This window comes from Lissotriton helveticus, chromosome 2_1 (genome assembly GCF_964261635.1).
Source record: "Lissotriton helveticus chromosome 2_1, aLisHel1.1, whole genome shotgun sequence".
Lineage (NCBI taxonomy): Eukaryota > Metazoa > Chordata > Amphibia > Caudata > Salamandridae > Lissotriton > Lissotriton helveticus.
Window position 1 is genome coordinate 1,639,096,331 of NC_136059.1, and position 24,635 is coordinate 1,639,120,965.

At 42.4% G+C, this 24,635-nt stretch overlaps 1 protein-coding gene across 1 annotated transcript in view; it reads left to right on the forward strand.

The window, feature by feature from the left end:
* Window positions 1-24,635, forward strand: part of LOC144820297 (uncharacterized) — a 192,435-nt gene that overhangs the window by 84,673 nt on the left and 83,127 nt on the right. Inside the window, exons 13-17 of the mRNA XM_078677878.1 lie at window positions 9,629-9,673; window positions 12,128-12,172; window positions 14,146-14,226; window positions 18,686-18,748; window positions 20,585-20,635. Coding sequence (XP_078534004.1) covers window positions 9,629-9,673; window positions 12,128-12,172; window positions 14,146-14,226; window positions 18,686-18,748; window positions 20,585-20,635 — 285 coding nt within the window. The remainder of the gene's footprint in view (window positions 1-9,628; window positions 9,674-12,127; window positions 12,173-14,145; window positions 14,227-18,685; window positions 18,749-20,584; window positions 20,636-24,635) is intronic.

Consider the following 24,635-nt stretch of genomic DNA (forward strand, 5'->3'; position numbering starts at 1 on the left):
AAGATATCAGTCGTGTTTGGTTCATGGCTAGTAAGTAATAAGGCCACAGTTTGCTGACACCACAGCAAATGGCCACAAGATGGCGCTAGTTTGCATACATTGCCAACTAGGTCAAAAAGAAGTATCAGAGTGCCAAAATCGCATTTTGTCTGGGACTCTGAAACTCTCTCTGCACCGGAGCTATCGCTGACAACTTTTTCGGAAGTTTTTTTGGGGGCAGGTTTATACAGTGTGAACGCAGTCCGGAGATATTGGAGCTCAGGGACAAACAGGGGCTTATTTACAAGGCCCTTGCGTCACTTTTCACATAATAAAAAAGACGCAAAAGGGGCGCCTCTGCACCGTAGCTATCGCTGACCACTTTTTCTGAAGTTTTTTTTTGGGCAGGTTTATACAGTGTGAATGCGGCCCGAAAGTATTGGAGCTCAGGGACACACTCGGGGGCTTATTTACAAGGTCACTTTTTGTATATTATTATTATTATTATATTAAAAATGACGCAAAAGTGACGCAAGGTCCTTGTAAATCTGCGCCTCATTTCTTAGTAGGAACTGGGGGCCTCATTTATGAGGCTGTGCGTCACTTTTACGCCGCCGGTGCGTCACTTTTTATAATGCACCAGTGGCGTAAGAAATGCGCCTTGTTGCGCCATATTTACAAAGTGACGCATCTAGGTAGATGTGTCACTTTGTAAACCCCTGTGCCACATTATACCTGCGCCAGGTATAATGTATGCAGGGGGGCGTTCTGACGCAAGAAAGGGTCATGGAAGTGACGCAGTGAAATCTATAAGATTTCACTGCGCCATTTCTTGGCCGCTAATGCGTCAAAATCTTACGCCTGCTTCATGGCAGGCGTAAGACTGACACAGGCAGTAACAACATGGGACTTGCCCATGTGAAAGTGCAGATTGCTGGAGTTGCGCCACTTTTGTGACACACTCCAGCAATGCGTCACTTTTGCGCCTACAGATACGTCAGAAATACTGACCTATCTGTAACTCCTTGCGACATGATGCGTCATATTTTAAATATGACGCATCAATTATGTCGCAAGGAGTGCGCATTGAGAAGTGACGTATCGCTGCTTCACAAATGAGGCCCCCGGTGTTTTGTGAGTCGCAAACTTGCCCCAAGGTCATTAAACCGCTTTACATAAGCACCAGATTACATTACAGGACACCCCCCTCGTGGTTATAGTTACTTGACACCATCGACCCACATTGTTTTAATGTGTTATTTACTCATTTGTCCACAAAAGAAATAACATGAGTACTAATGTCCTCAATTAGGCGCTTTACAAATCGCATTTAACATTAACATTAACAACCTTCAAGTATTGAATTATCCTCTTAGATAAACACCTCTATGGATTTTGTCGCATATTCCGAGTAGGACCAAACAGGATATGGATTCCAAACCATAACGTTATATTTTTTGTAGCCTTTTCATCCACGATTACGTTTAACACTGAGCACGGGCATGTTTTCCTTTATTGGTGACATCGTTTGCCTTCGTCCTGCGCAAATAGATGGCTGTTGACATATTTACTGACCCGGAAGTTAGCCATTGTTCTTCAGCCTCGGCAATTGCCTGCAGAAGTAGCTGAAAGTGCATGCGGTTAAACCTTGAGCATCACCCCCCTCAAGCCGTGCAGTTAAAAGAAATAGCTCTCTCTGAGTGGTGACTGCGGCATACTAAAAAAAAAACAGCACGAAGCCTTCAAAACCTTATCCCTCACAGATAACCGAATCTCTTTTTTTTCTTTTTCCAGTTTGGGTGTCATTAAAGAAGAAATGATTTGCTAATGGCTTACATGCAGGAGAACCGCCCCCCTCCCCAGCAGGACACTTGCAGGGCAAGAGGCTCATTTGAGTTCTCTGGATGGAGACAATAGGCCCATTAGCGTTACGCAGATGACTGACTACCCGGTGTCATTATTGTCGAATGTAGAACAGAAAAGAACAAACGCCCTCAAAATGGCGCCCGGGCTTGGGTAAACATTCTTGCATCGCTTGTGAACACATTAGCTGGCAGGTTGGAAACTCGCATCCAATTTACAGCTCCGCCGGGTCAGACCTCCCACTGCATTTCACATCTGACTGCAGAACAAAACATTTTGCAATTAGCGCGCAGGTGGAAATTACCCCCCGCGTTTGAGCACGAGCCTGGCTGGGCTCATGCATCCGTGACGTTGAGAGAGACCGGAAGGTGAATAGGCACCGCTGCTTGTAACCCTCTCAGTACTAGACGTCTTAGTCCGAATGAAGACTTCATCTCACACCTTCCGTTCTGTGGCCATATTACCATTTCCTTTGACTTGGCTGTCTTCCACCCAACTTCCGGTTTTCAATCTCGTATGCCTCACCCCTCTCCGTTCACCTGATGTATTCTTCCTAACATAAAGGATCCCATGAGAGTTGACCACTAGTGCCAAAAGGACTTCCTAGGAAGAGCCAACAGTTTACACACAGTAACGCGGAACCTCAGTGCACTGCAATCGCAGTACTGAACTTAAGTAACCAACCGAAGATGGTCCTGTGGTACTCAAGGGTGGGGGGGGGGGGGGGGGGGGGTGTAGCATCCCCACTCAAAGCCAACTGACTGAGGAGCACGGTGGGGGACTGTTACTATGATAATTTCTTGTAACACCCTAAAATGTAAGCAAAGGGGTGAATTAGGTTTCATTTTGTGGTGTGTCGAGCTGAGGGCAAAGGTCTGAATCAGTGATTAAACTCTAAAGGGTTTGGTCAGGGATGCTTTTCTCCTTGGTCTATGGGGCAGCAGCTCAACTTGAAGAAAGGTTTCAAAATAATCTTCCAAGTTGTTAAAAGGCTTTACATCTGGCTTCTCGACATTGCCCACTTAATGAAATTTTGCTTGCAACTTTCCACAACTCACAACCTGCTAAGCTCTCTTAAACACCCTCAGATCTGAGAAAAGAAGCCCCGAAAGGCATCCATGACCTCAGAGCATGCGTCAAGGATTCACCCATGTAGTAGGCACCTCAGCCCGACCACAGCAGTCTCTAGACAACACTGACACAGGCAGTTGGTCAAGAGATTGAGTGGTTACAAACCTGAGAGTTACGTTCCTTCCATATTGTTTCCAATTCGCAAGTGGTTCTGGGGAGCAGTGGTCCTCACATGGATATCTGAAAAGTGGAAATATGTACCACCGAAGGAAAACTAACACTTCAACCCAAAATTCTCACATCAGGTCCTGCCATCCTTTACTTCCAGATTATGTATTTTCTGCTTTTGGAATGTGATATGTAGCTAAGTATCTCTAATATGGTGAGGTAGTGGGTCTCTTGTTTAGAAATATTTTGGGGCCCCAGACCCTCCTTCTATTTGCTTATCCCAGCCCTCCACAAACAAAGGCCCTGCTAACAATGGCCCTTGCCCCATACTGTGTCCCAGAAATCTTCTGGCCTAGGTTGACACGTAAACACAACAGGGCAGGCGAGAAAGTGGGGATCCCAGAGTTTGTAGTAGGCACAACATCTACTTCCTCTTCACATGGCAGGTCGTTATCTAAACTGACCCTTCTCATCTTCCCAGGAGAGCAAAGCGGATTCCATTCAATGCAATCTGCTGAAAAATAATGCTGTTCCAAATTCTTTTCAAATTCTTCATTAAAAACAGTTTTCACAAATCTGATATCAGATTCTGATGTGGAGCGCACTTCTACAATTGAGACACAGTCGAATACAAGCCATGAGCACAGGGATAATAAATCTGTACATAACTGTGTTACACTTTAGGAGGATGCCGATAGTATGAACTCTTAGCCTTATCATACAGAAGCCTAATTATATGACAATCAATCAATCAATCAATCCCAAGAGGTAAACAACTTATCTTGTCTTCTCCATGCCATAGCTGAAAGATTACCTTACCACCCAGTACCTTTCACCTGCCCTGTCAAAATGTGGCAGGGCAGTCCCATATTACAGGGCTACAGAGGAAGGCAGAAACATCACCATTTTTAATCCTAGTGAACATGCTTGTGGGTTTGTTTAGCAGATCTCATAGAAAACTGGATCACAGTAATAAAGACATTAAAAAAAGGCCAATTTTACCGATTGAAAGCAATGCCCTGGTCTGCAGGGGGGCACACCTTTAACTGGGTGCATCTGGCGCTGATTGGATCAGTGTGCCCTATCACAGTGAATGTGCTGTGCCCTGTGCAGACGCAAACCTGCCCTTACTCTTGGAAGAGCACATTAGTGAAAAGCATAATGGTTGTCTGAAACCGCCAGTCTGCCTTTCTCCGTGCAGGTGGAAATCCGGCCTGCTTTTTGAAAGAGGGCAGAAATCCTCCTGCATTGAATCACTGCATTGGCCTGCAAGGGGAGGGTTGGGGGGTCAGTTGTACCAGCAAGCTGCTCCTCCAGTAAACCGAAGGCGCGTCACTCCACCACTCACTGAGCAATTCAAAATGGAAAAACAAAATTATAATAATGCAACGTTATTATCATGTTTTTAAAGGTTGTATGACGTTACAACGCATACTTTTACAATGCATACCTTTACAACGCATTTTTTACAACGCAACATCCATTACAACGCATTCCATTACAACGCATGCCATTACAATGAATTTTTAAAAACGACCTCTACAACGCATTCCATTACAACGCATACTACCTTTACAATGCATACCATTACAACGCATAACATTACATTGCATGTATGGTAAGTATTGGATAGTGTAGGGGTAAAAATTACTATTCTAAATCCAGGGGGTGCAACAGTAGGGTAAGTGTTGGATAGTGTAGGGGTAAAAATTACTATTCTAACTCTAGGGGGTGCAACAGTAGGGTAAGTGTTGGATGGTAATGGTATGCGTTGTAATGACTGAGTTGTAATGCCATGCGTTGTAGTGGTGTGCGTTGTAGTGTCATGCGTTGTAATGGTTGCGTTGTAAGGGCATGCGATGTAATGGATGTTGCGTTGTAAAAGTTTAGTTGTAATGGTAGTGCGTTGTAAAAGTTGCGTTGTAAAGGTTGTTTCCCGTTTTTAAACCATACTGCCTCAGTTGGTTGGGGGGAGGACAGGGTTGGGCTGTTCAGAGCTGGAGGAGGAGTAGTAGGGACTTCCTAAGTGTGCTTGACCCTTTGGCCGGCTGTCTTGGTCTGGCAATACAGTCATGTGCACTTAGCATGTTCTCTCCCAGGGTCTATTGCACAGCCTGGGTGAGAACATGCACATCCTCCCAGGCCCCTCTGAGCACCAATTTACGGCACTCAGACCAATCACATCGCTGCTGCAAGGCAGCATTTTGGCAGGCTTGGGGATTCCGGGAGGCTATGTGCTTCCTGCTGCCGGAGAAGAGAAGAGGACGGAGGAGAGGCGGCGAACTGCCGTATTCAGGTAAGTTCTTTTTTTATTCCCCCTTCCCCCCCCTCACCCCACCACCCCCATTCATAGCAGCCGCTACTGAGTTGCACCCACTCTCCTTCCTTTCAAGAAACACCCTTCGGGGATACACAGACTGTGTAGCACCTCTATGTAGTGCACAGCCAGTGTGCCTTCTGGCAGCCTCTTTGCATTTGTGCCTGCACCTATAAAATAGTGTGGGTCAAAGGTAAAGGATTCCCTCATTTGCATGGGACAACACGCCCCTGCAAATAGGGGTAAACCTTGGTCCCATGGGCGGACAATTAGCATTTGCACAATCTGTTTTAGAGAAAGGGCCTTCAAACAGCCCCAAGGAGAGCAAAAATCAGGTACACATGCTGATTCTGCGCCCACACAATTTCTATAATGCTGCCCTACGTGTCAAAAAAACAGATAAAGAAAACTGTGGACAAATAGCAGTGTGAATTCATGACAATAACCACGAAAATGTTTCTGTACTTCAGTGATGTATCTCCATTTTCACTTACAGTAAGTTGTGATGGCAATCATTTATGTGCCATTTAAGGGAAGATAAACAAAACTATGCTATTTCTTGCAAGTGCCTGAATTCTTAACATCTTCATTTGCATTCTAAAGAGTATTCTTTCTTACATGCAACATGTTCAACCTTTTTTAATGGAACACTACTTAATCAAAAACTCTATATCTTTTAATCTTATGTCTCTTTGATATATTTTGCCAACAGAGGATTACCACTCTAACCGTCACGGTAATTCCAACTGCATGGTTTACATTGCTGTTCTGTGGTCTGTCACTGTCTTCCTTTCCATGCATGTGTTCGTGTTTTTAATGCATCTATTAATTTTATAGCACTTGGCAATATTGCTCCCTGGTCTGCTCTGTGCAGGAAGGTGTCAGTTCCTGCACAAAAGCAATCCTGCCTGCAATTCGGGTGCAAGGGTGCCTGCGTAGGCGGTAGGCAGCATGCAGTGTGCCAGAAAAAGGAGGCAGCAGAAATGCGCCATATATCTTTATGGCACATTTTCTTGCTGCGCATCATGACTTTTAGAATTTTTTTTAGAAAATCTGGGCCTAGAAGAGTTCTGCAACTTGATCACTTCTTTCAGTAGGTATTATTTTTTGGTGCGAAGCCGTGTCTACCATTATTAGTAGATAGGGCTTTGCATCAAAAACCATGGGTGGTAGCCTCGGAATGCCCTAGACCCACCCATGGGATACCCCCTTAATGCGAAGTAGCATAAAGTGCCATTTGTTTTGCTTTACAGGGTACATCTCAGTGCACGAGAAAACATATACTTTATCAACACTTTGTATTGGTTTGTGTCATTTATTCTGACTTTGCACCAGCAGCTTGTGTTGCTAAATCTGCCCCTGTAATTCATAGAGAAATATAATACGATATTCATTTGGCACAACGCAGATTCATGTATTTCCATCACTCCTTCCCTCATAAAATCTCATCACTCTTCCTTCCACCCCTCCACATTCATTTGCAGTGTGAATGAAGGGGGCTCAGCCTTCTGTGAGTCCTGGCATTACGGAATTGTTCACCAATGCTAATAAACAACTATACAATGCTCATTTGCATCTGTAAACCTATTTACACAAATGCTCGATTCGTTGTTGTTTTTAATTTCATGCAAAGTCATTGTGAAACCCAAGGTACAAAAGACACATAAAGACATAAAGACTCAAAGGCACAAAAAGACACTATGGGTCGTATTTACAAGGCGGCGTAAGCCCCTCAGAGTGGCTTAGCGCCGCTTTGTAAATATGGAGAAAGGCATAGCACCACCAGAATACCACTAAAAGTGACTTTCTGGTGGTGCTATCCCTTGTAAATATACCAATTTGAGTTTGTGTTGTTTGGGAGTTAATCTGCAAATATTGTTCAACATTTTTGAGGCTATTCTCAAGAAATATAGAAGGTGATATAGGTATTAGGTCTCCTTTTCATGCCATCCAAGGACCCAGTAGCAGCAACTATGGGAGCACCCTCCTGCCTTAACTAATGGCAGAGTCTAATATACTGAACAACAATCACAATGTCAACCAGTACCTGAATGAAAAGCTGTGAAAGCACCAATCCCATTCCTTGAACACCTTCCAAACCAACAGAGGGCGGTATGATTCTTTGAGGGTGAGTGGGGGTGTGCTGCGAAAGTGACTCAGAATCCTTTGCTAGAGGGAAGCCAATGATAGCAGCGACAGCAACTGACAACGCAAAACAACAGCATGGTTGATCAAGATACATGTTTTTGTTCAATGGGTGTCATCTATCGTCTGTAGTGTATTGTTTGGTGTATTTCATACGTGTTACTGTCGTTTTAACATGGCACTTTCGTATTTCCTTTTGATATGGTGTTGTGTATATTACTGTCTATCAAGCCTGGATGTAACCTTGTGGTTTTTAAATTACTAAAAAGTGTTTTGTGTTGTCTGACATGCAGAAATTAAAAGTTGTGTCATTGATTTCGTCAAACCTGTAATTTGATGTTCAGTTTTAATGTAGCACAGTGTGATTGTCCTGATTCACGCCTTTTTTAACTTCACTGCAGTTGTTTAAATTAAGGGTTACCAAACTATTGTGTAGGGTTATGTGTTTTCAGCCCAGCAGTGTTACAGTTCCCTCTTTTGGGGACAGTTTACATTTGGAAATTCAGACACCAATGCATCAGCATTGTCAATTGGAAAAGCATTATCCAGTCTTTCGTGCACAGCTAAACCACACAAACAGACAACTGTGCCAGATGCAAGGCTGTAAGAAACAAAAAATTAGAGACACAAAACACAGAGCCCCATTTAACTTTAGAGTCCTTTAGAATCTTCTTGAATTCAGGGCCACTACCCAGTTCTGGCTTAGATACTTTATCACCCCAATGGTTTCAGTTAGGCTCTGACTCAAAGGCTGGAACTGACAAAAACTTTTTGATGCCAGGAAGTGCAAGGCATCGAGTGTAGTTAGATTATCACTTGCTTCTGTGGAACCTTATAACTACTCGTAAACTAGCTGTGGAGCCCTTTCTTTCAGAAGTCTCCGCTACACTCAGCGGACACAGCATGACCTCAAAAAAGGAGAGTGAATGCTGCTTGGCACATGACCTAACAAATGACTTCCATTTTCAGCACCAGACTAGAGACAGCATTAACTTTTTGTTGTGGGTGCTAATGGGTTCAATGGAAGGCCACAGCGCACCACTGATGGCTTCACCGTGCCATTGACCTAAAATGATGTCATTGGTGATGTGGAAATGCAGGTGTTAAATAGTCAGATTTTCAGTTGCATGGAATAATGGCACCAACCTGTGCCTACTGCATTTATAAAAGACATGCATTTATGTGGCAACGCAAGAGCTCATGTAACATAAATACAATGCAGGCCAGGAGCATTGGCTTTGCCATTGCTTGTTCATTTGCCATGGAAGTGATTTACTTGGAAACATGATGTTTCTCGTACTCCTGTTGGAGATCACTGAAAGGGGTCACTTCCCCCCTGCCCACATATCGCCGACTTTTGAAAGACCTATCAGGTCCCACTTATCAAAGCCTGGGTATGTCGATAACACCCCTAGACGGTCCGTTTCTAACAGAGGGGTGACTTGTCTAATCTTGTTTTTCCACCCCAGAGCGGTTGTTGCCATTTGCCATAGATTGACGGTGGTGGATGCTGGAGTGTATTTTGGTGCATTATCCCCCCTCCGTGAATTAACATGCCCTCTTCTGACATCTGAGGTCAACCTGCAGGTCTCAGCCCTGTCTCAGGCACCTTAGACCTTCACTCCTTTTAGGGAAGTGAATCGAGTATAAATGTACGGAGTAGAAGTGGTTGAACCACCATAAAAGAAACAAGTCATTAGCTTCCAAGTATTCACCCCAAAGTCTAATACATCATTATTACAGCATCTATTTTTCAATCCATCTCAATCTATTGTTATCCAACTCAAAATCAGAACCTGTGTGGAAGTTAGCAAGGGGAGCAGCACAAACCCAGCCACAATTACACAATCACTGCAAACAAACTGAGATTTGAGGATGATTCTTTCATCTTCATCGACAGAGATAGAGGGCTGGCCGCACTACAAAGCGGCTTAGGCTTCCTCTTGATGGCCCATCGTGTATTTGTTCTGCATGTCTTCTTTCAAACTGAAGATCTCCATCTATCTTCCAATTGTAACAATCACCCAACATAAAGCTGGACTTCTTAAGGGTGTTACTAACAACTTGACCTTTTTTCATCAACAGGGACCTTCGGGGCCTCCAGGTCCTCCAGGGCCGCAGGGGATAAAGGTTTGTTGACTCTTTTAACTTGGCGCTCAGCCTCAAGCATGCCTGTTCAGTGTCATGGACGTTGTTAGCAGAATAAGGAGACATCAAAAACATATTGCAAAAGATACTATGATAGTATCCAGTTTTCTAAAAATCAGTTAAAATGAAACTGTTCAGTTTTGTACAAGTTACAAAAATTGTGTGTCACGTTGTCCAGTGCTTTGTGCCTGAGTCTAAAATAAATTTTAATATCAAATTCAAATGATTCTTCACACACTCTAGAGATGTGTTGCACTCCATCAGTTTACTTATATTAGCCGCCATAGTTCCAAGGGAAAAAATAGCACTGATGCTATTTCACAAAACCAATTTTCAAACTTAAAGCAAACATTGCACTAGCCGTATGTGACCCAGACCTATTATTAAAATAATACATTCAGGAGAGCTTCAACCCAGTGGCTAAAATGCATATCTATCAGAACGCCTTGGTAATTTATGTTTAAAGTCAAGGCGTGTGGAAGGTATTGATCTTCAAGAAGCTTACAAGGAGACCAAAGTGTAATAGATAGTAATTAGGAAAACCTATGCAGACCTTTGTAGGCAATCTTGTGCACCAGGTTCTTTCAGATTCAGAATGATGGTACATACCCATCTGATGGTCCTGGGAAGCATTGCGTTGAAATTGAGATTCTGCAAAGTATAATTGTCTGTATCGTGGATTTTGTAGATTAGTAGCATTTTGGTGGCTTTAACAAAATGGCAGAAAGTGCAATAGATCTTTATCTCTTATTAACCTGCTTGGTCTCACCATCTTTTCCCCAAATTGCAAAGGCACTCAAACTATATAGCTGAAAATAATATTCATAAAATAAAAGCACAGCAGTGTGGAAATGTTCTGTGTCTGTAGTATGTATATGGTTTTTATGTCAATCATGGGATTAGACAATGGTTTTAAAAAATTTTATTTGGCAACTTCAGCGTGGTTTTCCAAGGTAACGGACAAGAAGACATTGATCATTTAAATCTATGTGTGATCCTTTGTTTCATCACGAACATAGGTTGGTCAAAATGTCTAGACATGGGCGATTGAGATCTATTGGAACCTTTAAATTATGCTTCGGGAGCACAAAATAATTTTACCCTTGAGTGCAATGAGAGCGAATATTTCAAGATTTTGTTTTTGAGAATCCAAAGTTCTTATTTTTAGAAGTAGGAGTAGGAAAGGAGTCTTTACAGTGGTAGGTGGCCAATAAATAAGGCTTTGAACACCTAACAACCCATAAGATTGGGGTTGTTCACAAATATTTTGCATATCTTTTCCTATTCTGGGAACATATGTAAACTACCCCAGCAACCAAGCAAATTACGGATTTTCATCTCGTATCATTTCAGGGTACTTTACAAACATTATTGTGCAAATGGTAAGCATTGTCATTAAAAAAAATTAAATAAGGCATTTTAAGACTCAGACATTTTCCTTTGATGAAATAAAATCTTTCATCTTAGCCACCGACTTTAGGACAGCAGTCGAAGCTTGACTTCGTTCCTGCCTCGACAGAGGGAAAGCTCTTCTAAAATGCCTTCTCAAATCCACACCGATAGCTTTTAAAGCTGTTTGCTTGGCCTCTGAGGCAAACAAATCCGGCCTTATTACAACACCCTCAAACAATTGCACTGCCTACCATTTGAGGTACATATTAACCTCAAACGAGCGTGTATTACCAATAAGGCTTCCAACTTCTGACTTTTTCTCTACTTGAAGGACAAATGGCAAACCACAGGAGATGAATGAATAACACAAAGTAAATCCCACCTCCTACTTGGAATTCCAAAAATATAAAAAGTAAATCCTTAAACCAGGCTTTCTCTTACCTAGCCTCCAGACAGGTAACTAGATACCTGACACCTTTAGGCTGAACCCAAATTACCCATCATTCCGAAAAACACTGTAGAATCCCCAGTTATAGCTGCATCTACCAGATTGAAGGATGCTACTCCCATTTCTCCCCTCACCCACATGTTGCACTCTATCGCCAAAGTCTACGGCTGGAGTCAAACCCTCCTTTCTTCATGAGTTCCAACCCCTGCCGTCACCCATTTTACACTATTGACTGTCTCCACCGCTGGAACAAATCTGCCATTATGTGCTACATGTTAAGCTATTCTAATATACCAATGGTATGGTGTATATAACATGCTACACTGCCCTTGTTGCTTGTCTTCGCACTCAACAAATACATAAATTAATAAAATATTGCTATGCAAAGTCAGTATTTTTGAAAATCTTATTCAAGTACCCTGATACCCGTGTATGTATTCTATGTTTTTGTTTCACAATGTTGAGTAATGTGTGCTTTACTTTAAGGCAACATCCACATTTTGTCTGGTCTACACTAGTCATCATGGCACTCTGATCCATAACATATATAAAAAATGCCTTGCATCCTGCTCTAATGCTGTGGTCTTTCGTTGCAGGGCGAGGCAGGATCTCTAGGACCTCCAGGAATTGATGGCGAGCAGGTACATCACAATGGATTACTGTGCAGGATTATTAGAGCTCTGAGCATTATAGCAGATTTATTCGATTTCCTATAGGTATGTCTAATCCAGAGTGTGGCTATGTGCAGGGCCGGACTGAGAACCCAAAGTAGCCCTGGTCATTTTGTCAGGCTAGCCCCCAGGGGGTGCGCGAGTGTGCATTGCTGCTTTTGTTACTGGGCGCCGATATTGCAGCACCACTGCAAAACCTACCCACAGTAACAAAACCAGCCCCACCGCTGAAAAACCATCCCCCAACCTTCCAGCCTAGAGGGAAAACGCTGGATGCCCGCTACTGCCCGTCCGGCCCTGGCTATGTGTTGATATGTGCATAGCGCAATCTTACTATCAGCGTCTAGTAACTTTTTAGGAGAAGTCTTTTGTATAAAGTCATATTTGAATCTGCTTTCTTACTAAGTTCTATGTCATTAAATGAGAGTTATTATCAAGTTTCATATTGCTCATTTTGGCCACCATCTTGAGAGGTGTCCCTATGCGGGATATGCTCCAGCTGATTATGGGCTGGATGTTCCACACCCGCATTTACCTGAAAATCCGGCTTGTAAAATTCCCGAAGGAACAGCAGGTTGCTGTGGAATGCAGCCACAGTCCGAACTCCTTTTATGGCACATGGGGGAGCAGATAGCAGCGGCGGCTTCTCCGCAAAGGCGGGGGAGCATTGCTCCACTGCCTTAGAGGCAGCAGCTGAAAAATCAAACAATATTTTATTAGCATTTTATTTTTCAGCTGCTGGCCAAGCCAACGAGTGTAGGGAGGGGTGGGGCCCTGCAGGGAGGGAGTAAGGAATTAAGTGCTATTTGCACTTCTAAGTGCTCATGTCTGTTTGGCCGGCCGTCTTAGGCCGGCCAAACAGACATGCGCACTTAGGTTTCTCTAACCCGGCTGTTTTCTACAGCCAGGTGAGCAGAGCATCAAACCAGCCCGCTCAGGCCAATCCCTGCCCTGCTCTTACAGTATGAGAGCAGCGTCTGGATTGGATGGGAGTCTTTCCCAGGGACTGCCGGGAGCAGTAGTAGAACAGAGGAGCACTGGAGCGTGAGGCGGCTGCAGGATGAGGTAATTTATTATTATTATTTGTTTTAATTCAACCCTCCCCTGCTGCCGCTGCTGCCCTGCCACCCCACCACTGCATACTAGCAGCTGCCGCAACTTAAAAATACAGTTCTGCCATGCCAGTTCCAGACCTGCCTCCTTATAAAAGATTTTCACTGTGTGAGGACAAGGGCGGGGCCTTGAAGGAGGCAGAGCTTAGGGGCGAACACAGCTGTGGCACTTTAAAATCACTGCCTCCCCCCTCCAACACCAAAAAACAAAGATTTTGAGGCAGCTGCCGTTGTCCTGGGAGGTTTCACCCCCTGTAACAGCCATCGGCTGCACAGAGCCTCCAGACAATAACGTCAACACCTACTGTCTGCGGGGGTTTTCAGCTCATTGTATGCACACCGTGTGATGCTGGCTTCTCACCGGGTGGCCATGTGATGGGAAAGGGTATCTTGTTAAGCACAGTGGCACCGTGTGAATTTGAAGGTCTGCAGCCCACAGGCTGACATGCTCTAGGACACTATCATGACCCCACTCCAACTACACCTTGCCCAACTAATGCCACCCTTCCCTCATTTACCACCTGGCAGAGAAAGTGGTAAATGTAAGCATTACACCTGACAGAACTGGAAATACATTGTGGTATTTCACTTGGTTAATCCGGGTGCACAGACTTATTCCACATTCCATGGGTTTAACTCATAATTGCACGGTACTGTTGGGGTGTTAGCGCTTGGTACTGGTTACTACATATGTATTGTTTGCACTCTGTGCAATTCGCTAGCGCTCTAGCATGTCAACAGGTCTTCAGCCAATATTCCATATTTCAAAGCGTGCAATTTGTGATGACTTCCGATGTTCAATAGCTGCTAAAATAATATTACATTTTGCAGGGTCCAAAAGGTTCGAAGGGTGACACTGGTGAATCTGGCACACCTGGAGAAAAAGGGGGAATCGGGCTTCCGGGCTTACCGGTAAGTTTGGATAGTTGTTATATTTGCAACATTAGCAGTTTTGAGAAATATAGCACTGAAAACAGCTTCCCTGCATGCCAATAACTGAACTATATTATAAACATTTTAGATCACATACGAAAACATTTATTTCTGGTCCAGTCTTACCAAACTCTTGACATGGAACTTTTACTCAATGGCCAAAATTGACATGTTATGGTATAGCTAAAGCTTGGTGTAATTATGCGGAACTGTGTTAGTGGAAGTGCCAGTGGATCAACCATACACATATAAGGAAGACTATGGTAGAATTGCCTACATGATGCTCCCCTGGATGTATGTCGTTACAACGCATGCTTTTTCCACGCATGCCTTTACAACGCAGGTTTTACAACGCAAGTCGTTACAACGACTTGCGTTGGGGGACGCTGGATAGTGAATAGTTTAATTTACTATTCCAACTCCAGTCACCGTGGATAGTAGGGAAGGTTTTGGATAGTAAATTAAACTATTCCCTATCCTATAGCGCCCTCCAGCGCAAGTTGTTGTAACGACTTGCATTGTAATTCCTGCGTTGTAAAGGTACTGCGTGGAAAAAGTTTCGTTGTAAAGGATGTTTCCCGCTCCCCTTAATTGTGGAAGCCTTTGTCACTGGTGCAAAAACGTAAGGGACATTTAGTTGATGCCTTCACCGTGTCTGGTTGAAAAATAAATCAAGCATCTAAAAAATTAAGTTTTTTTTCCAAGCTTTAGCTTGAAATCTATATAAGGAATGCACACACACATTTAAAGATTAACAGTTATCAAACAATAACAGTCAGTTATAACTTTTGAAGGGAAAAAAGCTTGAGAAACGTTGTTACTCCTAATCTTTACAGTACACAACCCATGTTACAGTCTCTCAGGATAAGAATTGTAATATTAATATAACATATTCCAATATAAATATGTATTTTGTACATTTTGTCCAAATCCGAGAAAGCTAAGGTTTGAAAAGCCAGATATCTACTCCCTAATGGTTACTCATACATATGTAAATATCTGACTTTTATGGGATTCATAATGGATTCCAGGAGTACTATTGGAAATCAAGAAGAAGGCGCCAAAGGTGCACCCATCCGTGACCAGAACGCGGCCGCAGCCAGTCCCCCTGGTCAGATGATGAACGAGGGTATCACAAACACTCCAGATGAGATTTTAAGGGTAGAAAGTTTAAATAAAAACTGGCCAGAAGAGTATGAGAAATTTCCTAAAGAGGTACAGCTGTCAGGTATGGGATTTACAGAGCCGGCAGTTAAAGAAAGAAGTACAAAGACACACTTAATAGGTCTCATTAATCTGCATTCCATGTATAAGACAGAATAGAAATAGGAGGGCTGCCATCAGGGGTCTCACTGTCAGTGCGCCTACTGGGAGCTTCTTTGTCTCTGCACCCCCATCTGTAATACGACACGGGTGCAGAGGCAAAGGGATTCCCTCATTTGCATGAGGCCACGCCCTCATGCAAATGAGGGAATGCCCTCTGAAGGTAGCGCTGGTACTTTAGGTGTGTCAGCACTATTGGTATTACAAAAGGTAACCACAAGCATATCTGCAACCCGTTCTGTAATACCAAAGTGCAGCGGTGGCACGCAAAGCAAGTGCAAACACCCGTTGTGCCCCCGGGACACTTGTATAATATAGCCCCTGGTCAACCACTTTTTTTTATCCAAATGTTTAGTTTGTTCATAGGTTGTTGACCTACATCAAAATGCTTTAAATACATCTGACACATGCTTTTTCAACAATACACTTGGCGTGAGGGGAAGGCTGAAGCACGGTGACTTGAATAAGCGCTGTGCTCAAAACACAGCGATCACGGTCTCAGGCGACACTCAGAGCTGCTTCAGGTTCAAATTCTTTAATTTTTTATTCAAATCCCTGAAAAGTGTATGACAAGTCCTCTGACACTCCCCTGCGATAGGCTAATTGTACATTTCCACGTGGAATCTGCCAGTACTTTCCATACATTTTTGACCCTGTCATGTTCTAGCTTTATGAATTGCAAAAACCTGACGTTTGTGAAATTTATGATTTGTCCTAGGCCTAAACCACACTTACAAACACATGAAAAATGCTCTGTCCATAGTACTGGTGTATTAACAACATCAGCACTTCCACACCTTACCATGCCCTACTTCTCAGGAGCACTAGCAAACTACAGGAGGATACCCATAAACCCATTTGAGACAAGGGTGGATAGTATATAGCATACAACAATGTCTCAACAGATTTTAGTTCACAATTATATAAATGCACAACATGTTGCAATGAAGGGAGATATAACGGGGGAAGGAAGACATGAAACCAGGAAACATTGATTGGAAAATGACTTTTTCATACATTTGATTGCAAGATCAAAAACAAAAGCACTGTGTTACATTCAATGTAATGTAACCTGTACTAGACTGTGCGCAAGTGCTTGTGAAGAAGGTGAACGGCGCTAGTGACAAGTTACGGGGTATATACAGCAGGAAAAAGCCACAGAAACAACAATGATATATACAGCAAACTCGTATTGGTACCCATACATTTGATACATTATGAACAGAAGTATTTCTTTTGGGGACCACAAAGTTGGCGCCATAAATTGCACTGCAAAGGTCGGCGGCGTTTCGGCCTGTATAGAGTTCAGTTAATTTCAAACAATGGTTCTGTCGGGTATGTGAAATGATTACTTCAAAAAATGCATTATTTCATCACAATTCACAGTAGTCCTTCAATTACTTAAGACTGTGCTCCAAGTACAGAGCTTGCTCCCAACGCAAATCCAATACCACAAGAATTCAGGGTAATCAATTACTTTTAATCCATGAATATCATTTTTCATTCATAAGTAACCCTGTATATGCATAATTTATTTACAATTTACAACAAATGGCGCAGATTAAAAAGTGAATAAGGTGTGACATCATGTGACATTGGTGACATTCAAACGTGCTTATATACAAGTGAGTGAAAAAGAAGGGAGGGGGTAGAAACGACTTATTAGGCCAGTTAAAGTTGGCAATTGTAATTAGCCCAGTGATCCATTCAATTGGTCTAGCATTAGAACTGGGTATTCAACTGATCCAATGTTTTGAATATCGTCGACGTTTCGACCCTGTGGGACGCCTTAGTTGAGGGTCTAGCGCGGGTCTTCTTCAGGACAAGGGGCAGTGGTAAAGCGCCTATGGGTCTCCATACGATTGACCCCAAAAGGTTGTAGAAAATTAATTTCAGATGTAGGTTACTCGTATCTAGTAACTGAACAAGTTTCTTCCCACCATAATCATTAATGGGGTATTCTTTGGGCTTTGGAAAGGAACCCGCTTCCAGCCAAGGTCGCCTTATCAATGGGACGATCTATTTGTTATTCGGATTGTTACTGGGGCGCGAGATCGGTATGTTCACTTCGCTCCTTCGGCATTCCGTCAAAGTGTCTTAGACACTTTGACGGAATGCCGAAGGAGCGAGCCGAACATATAGATCGTCCCATTGATAAGGCGACCTTGGCTGGAAGGGATCCTTTCCAAAGGCGTCCCACAGGGTCGAAACGTCGACGATATTCAAAACATTGGATCAGTTGAATACCCAGTTCTAATGCTAGACCAATTGAATGGATCACTGGGCTAATTACAATTACCAATGTCACATGATGTCACACCTTATTCACTTTTTAATCTGCGCCGTTTGTTGTAAATTGTAAATAAATTATGCGTATACAGGGTTACTTATGAATGAAAAATGAAATTCATGGATTAAAAGTAATTGATTACCCTGAATTCTTGTGGTATTGGATTTGCGTTGGGAGCAAGCTCTGTACTTGGAGCACAGTCTTAAGTAATTGAAGGACTACTGTGAATTGTGATGAAATAATGTATTTTTTGAAGTAATCATTTCACATACCCGACAGAACCATTGTTTGAAATTAATTGTATTGCCCAGGTTCTGAGGGATACTGGGTCACCCCATGGTGATTTACATTGTATAGAGTTCAGGCCATCATCAGGACCAGGTTACAATTTTTACATCAATGCTTGTTTGAAGGCGAGGGTAATCGTGACAAGCTGGGAAGAGCACTACGGTGGTGCTAGAGCTTGATGGTGACCATGGGTAGGTCAGGAATGATGGAGAGAGAGCCTTGCAATGCTTGGTCTGGAAGTCCAGGCGCAGAGTGCGCTAGGATTGCCGTAGTCAAGCGGGGTAAATCCCACCCAATGTGGATGTTCCGTTAGTGAGTTGGAATATTGTCAGTAAAGCAGGAAAGAATCAAGCTGGAAGGGTTCCAAGGCCGGTTAATGATTCTCTGTGTCACTTGGATCCTTAACCGGCCTCACACCACACAAGTAATCTCAAAGCCTTGCATAGTGACTGCATGTCAGACGTCTGTTATTGTTGAATTTGTGCAAGACTCAGCTCAGCCTTTTCAACTTGAATTTCTTCTTCTGTGACTTTTTAGGGTGCCAACGGCATGAAGGGAGAAAAGGGAGACCTCGGCTTGCCGGGCGCACAGGGTTCTTCTGTAAGTAGTAAATTTCATCTCACTTTAAACGGAATCATTAATATGATAGAAAAGAACTGGCAAATACAGTTTACATATATTGTTCCTGTACCACGTGGGGCCATTAGGACAATGGCATCTCATTTGACTTCTTTGAGGAAACTGAAAAATGCTTTTAGACAGACAGATTTATCAACACTTTGCACTAGAGCAAAGTCACAAAGAGTGAGGCAAATAGTTAATAAAGCATTTCCTTTACAGGGGGAACAACCTTTACAACAAAGGTTTCACAACGCGGTCCTGTTACCACGCAACTTTTACAACGCAAGTCGTTACAACGACTTGCGCTGGGGGGCGCTCCAGGATAGTAAATAGTTTAATTTACTATCCAACTCCTTCCCTACTATCCACAGGGACTGGAGTTGGAATAGTAAATTAAAATATTTACTATCCAGCGCCCCCCAACACAAGTCGTTGTAACGACTTGCGTTGTAAAAGTTGCGTAGTAACGGCACGCGTTGTAAAAGTACGCGTTGTAACGTCGTACATCCCCTTTACAGCGTAGCTCTAAATATGAATCAATTAGTGATTTGTGCTATTTTGTGTTACCTTTTATCAAGGGGGTGTCGCAAGGCATGTACATGGGCATTCCCACATTACCATCAATGGTGTTTAACAACAAGCCCTATATAAGAAGAATGGTACAAAAGGTTTTTTTTTAAAAAGCATCTCCTCGAGGCACGTGCCAACAAGAAAAAAAATATTATTTCCCGCAACTTTTCACATATTGCACATTTGTTGTTTTGTACAGCACACATCCAATGTGGGAAAAGTTTTAAAGTTTACTAAAAATAGTATTCTAGGTTTACCCTATGACGAAAAAGCATGTGTATAGCATTAAGCGCCCTAAAAAACCATGGCAACTGGGGAAGAGAGTAACAGTAGCACCATATCTTAGTAGATAAGCGCTGCCCTTGCCTCCTAGTGCAACGCAGTGCAGCAACTTTGATTGAACTATAAATTAGTAAATCTTCCCTTAATAATACAAGAATTTTTAAGACCCTGCCATGTCACCATAGCTCCGTAGGTTAAAAGAAATACCCTTGAAAAAGTTCACTAAGAGAACAAGGATTGGGAAAACTACAACCATGAATTGTATAAGTTAGAAATCTATCAAACTAGAGCGATTTATCTAGTTGTCTGGTAAAACATTTGATGCAAATGGTGTTAAGTATGATGAAGTGTTCACGTTTCAGGGATTGGGGAAATTGTCAAGGCAGAGCCTTGTAATATCACAGAGGTCAGAGCATGTAGTCATGGAAGAAGCATGCTTCTCTTTGATTCCGTTTCGTTTCATTTTGGTTGGGAATTCCCAAATGCTGATACCTGGGTCCTTATGTAGTGTAGCAAGGCGCAAGGATATAAAGTAATGATTTTTGTGAGTATCCCACAAGATAGTGGATTGTGAAAGTCAGTGTTAGCCAGTAAATCACGCACAAAAGTAAATGTTTCTATAGCGAAAGGAGGAGGAATATATATACCTTAATGTGTTAGCATCAAGCAGTGACTAGCAATTAAAGGTGGAGACTCTAACCTTTCTTGGTATATATTTTTTAGTTGGTTCCCTCGCTTACTTTTTTTTAAACAGCGTTTGGTGTGAAAAAACACACCAAACTCTGATCTCGATAAATTAGATGTGTAGTTCCTGTGGAGTGTTTTAATTTCAGGCACAAAGATCCAGTTTATCCTTGAAACAAATAAAGACCTCCTAATTGGGCGATGGTCGTATATACTATCAGTGGGTTTTTGCTATCTGTCACTACTGTCACTATTAATACTTCCAATTTATTTGCACAGATCATAGGTCCTCCAGGACCGTCTGGCCCCCATGGACCACCGGGTCCTATGGTAAGTCATCCGTTTCTAATTCTCATATCCTTTTGTCTTTGCCAAGTTGTTGATGCAATTACATGACGTCATGTATGGACTAATTTTGGATATTGCGAAATAGCTGGTTTGCATGATGCTGCCATCAACGTTTTATTGCCTGTAGTAAGCTAGCGGGTGAAAATACACAAATGTATTTACACCATTCAAGTACTTTACTAATGGGTGCTCATCCGTCAAATGTATTACTCTGCAAGAAATTGTGACAATCACCCTCAAACTAATGGAAATGGGAGGGATTTGTCCAATGTTCACACTGATGGGAAGGAAGCATGTCTGTATTCAAGCTGTGGGTCTCAGTGCCAGACTGGGCTCTATCATGGAGCTCAGTGGTTCACTGCACCCTAAATAGATCTCAGTGGCTGCACAGACAGCAAATCACGTTCAATTTTGTTCAGTAGACTCTATGCCGAGCCAATTACATACACAACCAATGCATTCAATTACCTGTTCAAATAGTTACTTTTTCATAAACCTTGTGGGTAAAATGTATCAGAAGTCATGGAAGCAGCAGTAGTGTATCAGTACCTAGTGTAGCACAAGATGCGGTAGTAATAGAAAGAAATGTTGTAGTAGTACTAATAAACAATGTATCGCTACTTGTTGCAGCAGAAGAAATAGTTACAATAGCAGTGGTAGGAGTAGGACCAGTTTTAGTTCTATTAGTAATAGTGATAACAGTTGATTTAGTCACACTAATAGTTCCAGCAGTTGCAATAGTAGTGCAGCTGTAATGTGCGCACTACTACTAGTAGTAGATCCAGGTAAGTGGTATCAGTATTAGTAATAATAATAGGTAAAGCATTAGTGCCAGTAAATAAATTAGTATTAGTACTTGGTCTGCTATTAGGAATAGTACCAATAGTAGTGTTTCTACTAATAGTTACAGGATTAAAAGTAGTGTTACTAGTAGTAGTTATTTATGTATGATGATAGGCCTCTGTTTATTTAAGAAAAGTGTACTCATACCACCAGTAGGTACATAAGCAATAGTAGTGATAGTAGTATAAGTCATGAACCACTTTCAAGAGTAGTGGTAAAAGATAAAAAAAATGTAAGGAATATTCCATGATATGTATATATAGACGTTTTAAAAAGTAGGCTGAATGGTATTCCACAAAATCGGCTAGATGTAATGCACCTCCTAGTGAGATGAAAAAGGAGAAGCAAGGAGTACGTGAATTCAGTGGCGACTGCCTCTGTACTGTGGTGAGAGATGCATAAAACAAGTTAAAAATAAACTTACCTTCTTCGCCACTGCCAAGAGGGCGGCCAAGCCGTCATGCATACTTAGGGGGGGAGTGCAAATCACTCCTGCTCCAATTGACGCCACTGCCAAGAGGGCGGCCAAGCCGTCATGCATACTTAGGGGGGGAGTGCAAATCACTCCTGCTCCAATTGACTGTGGAGAGTCCAGCCCCGCCCGGCCCGACCTGGATGGAGTCCTGCAAACAAAAATGAAATGCTAATAACTTCTTGTTATTATCATTTTTTGGTACTACTCGCAGAGCAGTGGGGCGATGCTCCTACGCCTTATTGGAGGAGCCGCCACTGGGTTAATTGCGACACTGAAATAACACAGACCCCCTGGCTCCCTGTGGAATTTCCTCTCACACTGTTATTAACATGCAGAAATATATCCAGATAATACTCAATAAGCTTCAACATTGATATCAGACTCTCTATCCTAGAATAGTTTGTTGTGTCTACTATACACAATCTACACCAAATACCCAAAACACATTGTAGCTCAGAAAGTGATCACTGCATCTGAGGTACCAGACTGTAGAACATGCTGCCTTATCACCCAGCTATAAAAAAAATAGAATAGCCTGCCTTTTCACTACTGCCTAATCACTTCCTTGGCCAAGACGACCCTAGAAGTGACAATATTGATTTGTTCAACACTCACTCACTGGCTGCTAAGTAATGCTTACTCTATCACCTGCACACTTACACAATTACATGCTACATCACTCCACATGTTAAACTGCACAAAAGGAAAACTATTAGTGATAAAAACCACAATTTTATTACCTTTCTGACAATTTCTTTCACTTGTTTGTGATCAAACATATGAGTGAGGCACTCAGCTCTTCAAGAGTTGGGGTATTCCTTTATTCAGAGTTTCACCCCACACCAGCCCTTTTTACATCCAGGAAAACTTTGAAAACATCCCTGCTCACAATATTTTCCATTTTTATGTTCATTTAAGTTATTATTTCGTTTTTAAATATGTCAACTGATGATTTTGGAATCATTGGTAGTGCTATTGATATTCAGTCCATCTTGATGCAATGATTTTAAACAGTACCGTACCACCTGATTACTGCATATCTCAAGTAATATCAGCACTGCATTGATTCCACATTCCAAATAGAATCTTCTCCCATGATGCTTTTTGAAAATCCTGCAGTGTCAGCTGTGCAGCCTCTAAGAAATCAATCTTGTACTACCCGAAGAAGATGGAGGCCGAAACGTTGTAGTGGAAATATACTTCAGTTCTTTGTAGAATCTATTGGCATGAGTCACTTCTTAGATATTTCTTTCTTTGTGACTCATTGTATCCTTAGGGATCCAGATTTTTGCCCTTGCTGGCTCTTGTCTTGTTGTGATATTTCTTCTTCTAGTGTATATATAAACCCTAAATTTACCCTTACCACCTTTTGCCACTACCCACTCCCCAAACCTAAAATTACCCTTATCACCATATATAAGTTTAAGGGTATTTATAGGATTTAAGGGTGGGTAGTGGTAAAGGGTAATTTTACGGTTGAGGCAGTAAAGGGTGGTAAGGGTATATTAAGGGCATATGTACCTTCAAGCAAAAGCCCATTACAACAGAGCCACCAATTCCTGACTAACACCCCTACCTTCCATATATGGCAGGATTAGTTATAATTTCTGTGTCATGCAACTAATGCACCAAACAGTTTATGGTGAAAAAGTCACAATGTTCTCAGTGGAGGTGTGAGGCACCCAAAAGGGCAATTTCTGAAGGTTTTTAAGTATAAGTATACAGTATTCTTCCATCTGTTCTCTGTGTTGGAACGGGGTGAAGATCCTACTGGGACTGGCACAGTTTTAGTGAAGTAATGCTTAGCATTGGTCCATATACTCTAAGATATTGTATGCAATTTTGTATCTCCCAAAAATATCTAATTCTGCCACCTACCAGGTAGTTACCGTGTCACTCACTATGCGAGGCGGCTTGCACCATATACGAGTACTGCGTGGCACCTTGGCCAGAAGCAGCCTGGCCTGCTGTGGTGATAATCCTGAGTAGCAAGGGATCGAATAAAAGCTAGAAATTGGGTAAACCAGATTGGCAAAAGTTAGATATTTAATAGGGAACTGTAAGCATCTCACAACTCAGGAGTTTGTTTCGCACCACTGTATCTCTTTTGAATTTCTGGACACACTCACAGGACTTGCTGTTTGAGTACTGCCCCATCCATGTATAGACTGTCTCAGTCTCATCCAAGCCTGTGTCACCAAACTCTAGGCATGCATTTATCTGAATTGTAGGCGTTTAGTTTGATGCATGGGTTATATTTAAAGCTTTCGTCATCAAGTTCCGTAAAAGGGTCAAAGTAGGGACCTCAAGGACTGAGGGTTTCTTGTTGTGCTGTGCTTCTCTGAAAGCTTCATGGCACCATGGAAGATCAGACATGCAGATATGCTCCTTAAACCAAATCGCTTTTGCTTCGGAGAAGGATCTACTTTTTAAGTGTTCATTCTCACGAAATGTCCCAACTTTTTTTTTTAAAGTCTGCAACTTTAGTTTTGTACTCCAAAGCCTCCAAAATGTCAGGAATGGTTCCCCAGACTCCAGTCCCAGTGGTGCAAGTTGCAGAAGAATACCTTACAAGTTATGTTCCAGCAACCAGCGCCAAGAAACCGCTTGGTGTATGTGCGCTCTATAAATACATTTAACATAACATACCATTAGCATGCTGGT